The sequence below is a fragment of the Aethalodelphis obliquidens genome, unplaced genomic scaffold, assembly GCF_003676395.1.
Source record: "Aethalodelphis obliquidens isolate GAN/ISIS:26980383/991018 unplaced genomic scaffold, ASM367639v1 scaffold78, whole genome shotgun sequence".
Taxonomy (NCBI): Eukaryota; Metazoa; Chordata; class Mammalia; order Artiodactyla; family Delphinidae; genus Aethalodelphis; species Aethalodelphis obliquidens.
In genome coordinates this window covers 2129548-2132190 of record NW_020838022.1, presented here as the reverse complement: position 1 = coordinate 2132190, position 2643 = coordinate 2129548, and the positions used below count along the sequence as shown (strand labels likewise).

Sequence of the window (2643 nt, the reverse complement as noted above, 5' to 3'; positions counted from 1 at the left end):
ATGTGGGATCTTCCCGGACCGGGGCACGAACCCGTGTCCCCTGAATCGGCAGGCGGACTCCCAACCACTGCGCCACCAAGGAAGCCCTGAAAGTTGATTCTTATGGGAAAACAGAACATACCTCTGGATGGACATGAAGCTGATGAAATCCCAGAAGGTCTCTTTACTCCTGATAACTTTCAAGCACTGCTGGAGTGCCAGATCAATTCTGGTGAAGAGGTTCTGAGAAAGCGCTTTGAGACAACAGCAGTTAACACATTGTTCTGTTCACAAACACAACAGAAACAGATGATAGAGATCTGTGAGAACTGCATTCAGGAAGAGACCCTCAGGGAAGTGAGAGACTCACTTCTTTTCCATCATCACTGACAATGTGGTGGACATAGCAGGGGAAGAGCACCTGCCTGTGTTGGTGAGATTTGTTGATGAAGCTCACAATCTGAGAGAGGAATTTGTGGGCTTTCTGCCTTATGAAGCTGATGCAGAAATTTTGGCTGTGAAATTTCACACTATGATAACTGAGAAGTGGGGATTAAACATGGAGTACTGTCGTGGCCAGGCTTACATTGTGCCCAGTGGATTTTCTTCCAAAATGAAAGTTGTTGCTTCTAGACTTTTAGGGAAATATCCCCAAGCTACCTACACACTCTGCTCTTCCTGTGCCTTAAATATGTGGTTGGCGAAATCAGTGCCTGTTATGGGAGTATCTGTCGCATTAGGAACAGCTGAGGAAGTTTGTTCTTTTTTCCATCGATCACTAGAACTGCTTTTATTTTTTTTTATTTTAGTTTTTTTGTGTGATACGCGGGCCTCTCACTGTTGTGGCCTCTCCTGTTGCGGAGCACAGGCTCCGGACGCGCAGGCTCAGCGGCCATGGCTCACGGGCCCAGCCGCCCCGCGGCATGTGGGATCCTACCGGACCGGGGCACGAACCCGTGTCCCCTGCATCGGCAGGCGGACTCTCAACCACTGCGCCACCAGGGAAGCCCCTAGAACTGATTTTAGAGTTTGATAATATAATTTCTGTCTTCTTTCAGAACAATGAAGAAACAGGCATAGAACTGAAGGAAATTTGCCATTCTCAGTGGACAGGCAGGCATGATGCTTTTGAAATCTTAGTGGACCTCCTACAAGCACTTGTTTTGTGTTTAGATGGTATAAATAATGACACAAATGTTAAATGGAATAACTGTATAGCTGGCCTAGCATTTGTACTCTGTAGTGTGGTAACAGATTGTGATTTCATCGTTACCATTGTTGTTCTTAAAAATGTTCTATGTTTTACAAGAGCCTTTGGGAAAAATCTTCAGGGGCAAACCTCTGATGTCTTCTCTGAGGCCAGCAGTTTGACTGCAGTACTGCATTCACTAAATGAAGTGATGGAAAATATCGAAGTTTATCATGAACTTTCGTTTGAGGAAGCCACAAATTTGGCAACCAAACTTGGTATTCAGATGAAACTCCCAGGGAAATTTCACAGAGCTCAGCATAGTAACCTGGAATCTCAGCTAACCTCTGAGAGTTACTATAAAGAAACTCTAAGTGTTCCAACAGTGGAACACATTATTCAGGAACTGAAAGATATATTCTTAGAACAGCACCTCAAAGCTCTTAAATGCTTATCTCTGGTACCCTCTGTCATGGGACAGCTCAAATTTAATACATCAGAGGAGCGTCATGCTGACATGTACAGAAGTGATTTACCTAATCCTGACACGCTGTCTGCTGAGCTGCAGTGTTGGAGAATCAAGTGGAAACACAGAGGGAAAGATATAAAACTTCCACCACTATTTATGAAGCCCTTCATCGGCTAGACATCAAGTTTTTTCCTAATGTTTATGCATTGCTGAAGGTCCTATGTATTCTTCCTGTGATGAAGGTTGAGAATGAATGCTAAGAAAATGGGCAAAAGCATCTCAAAGCATACCTGAGAAACACTTTGACAGACCAAAATTCAAGTAACTTGGCTTTGCTTAACATAAATTTTGATATAAAACATGATTTGGATTTAATGGTGGATACATATATCAAACTCTATACAAGTGCTTCCTACAGATAATTCAGAGACCATTTAAATACTTAAGAGACTTTTTTTTTTTTTTTTTGCGGTACGCGGGCCTCTCACTGTTGTGGCCTCTCCCGTTGTGGAGCACAGGCTCCAGACGCACAGGCTCAGCGGCCATGGCTCACGGGCCCAGCCGCTCCGCGGCATGTGGCATCTTCCTGGACTGGGGCATGAACCCGTGTCCCCTGCATCAGCAGGCAGACTCTCAACCACTGTGCCACCAGGAAAGCCCCTTAAGAGACTTTTAAAATAGGCTTTTTCTTATATTTGATGTTTGAAAAAATCTGTAAGAAATTTGAAAATATCTTACAGAAAAGTTGTAAGGTGTACGTAGGCCACTTAATCACTGAATATCTTGACCTGTAGGCCTCCCATTGAGTACATTAGTCATTGATAATCTGCCTGTTTAAATGGCCCGTTTGAACTCCCATGCTTTGGAGACCTAACTGTTCTTCCAGAAGATAGCACTGAAAGTACCATGTTACACTCTGTGTGATCTTTGCTAATGGCAGTTTGGAATTGTATTAATTAAGTCATTTTAGACATAAAATTTATCACTGTGGATCCAACTGTCAGGT

The 2643-nt window shown here is 43.5% G+C and overlaps 1 protein-coding gene across 1 annotated transcript in view; it reads left to right on the top strand.

Annotated features, from left to right (window-relative positions):
- Positions 1-2075, top strand: part of LOC113612523 (52 kDa repressor of the inhibitor of the protein kinase-like) — a 9064-nt gene extending 6989 nt beyond the window's left edge. Inside the window, 5 exon segments of the mRNA XM_027092457.1 lie at positions 94-344; positions 346-767; positions 1000-1782; positions 1785-2043; positions 2045-2075. Coding sequence (XP_026948258.1) covers positions 94-344; positions 346-767; positions 1000-1782; positions 1785-2043; positions 2045-2075 — 1746 coding nt within the window.
- The last annotated feature ends 568 nt before the right edge of the window (positions 2076-2643 follow it).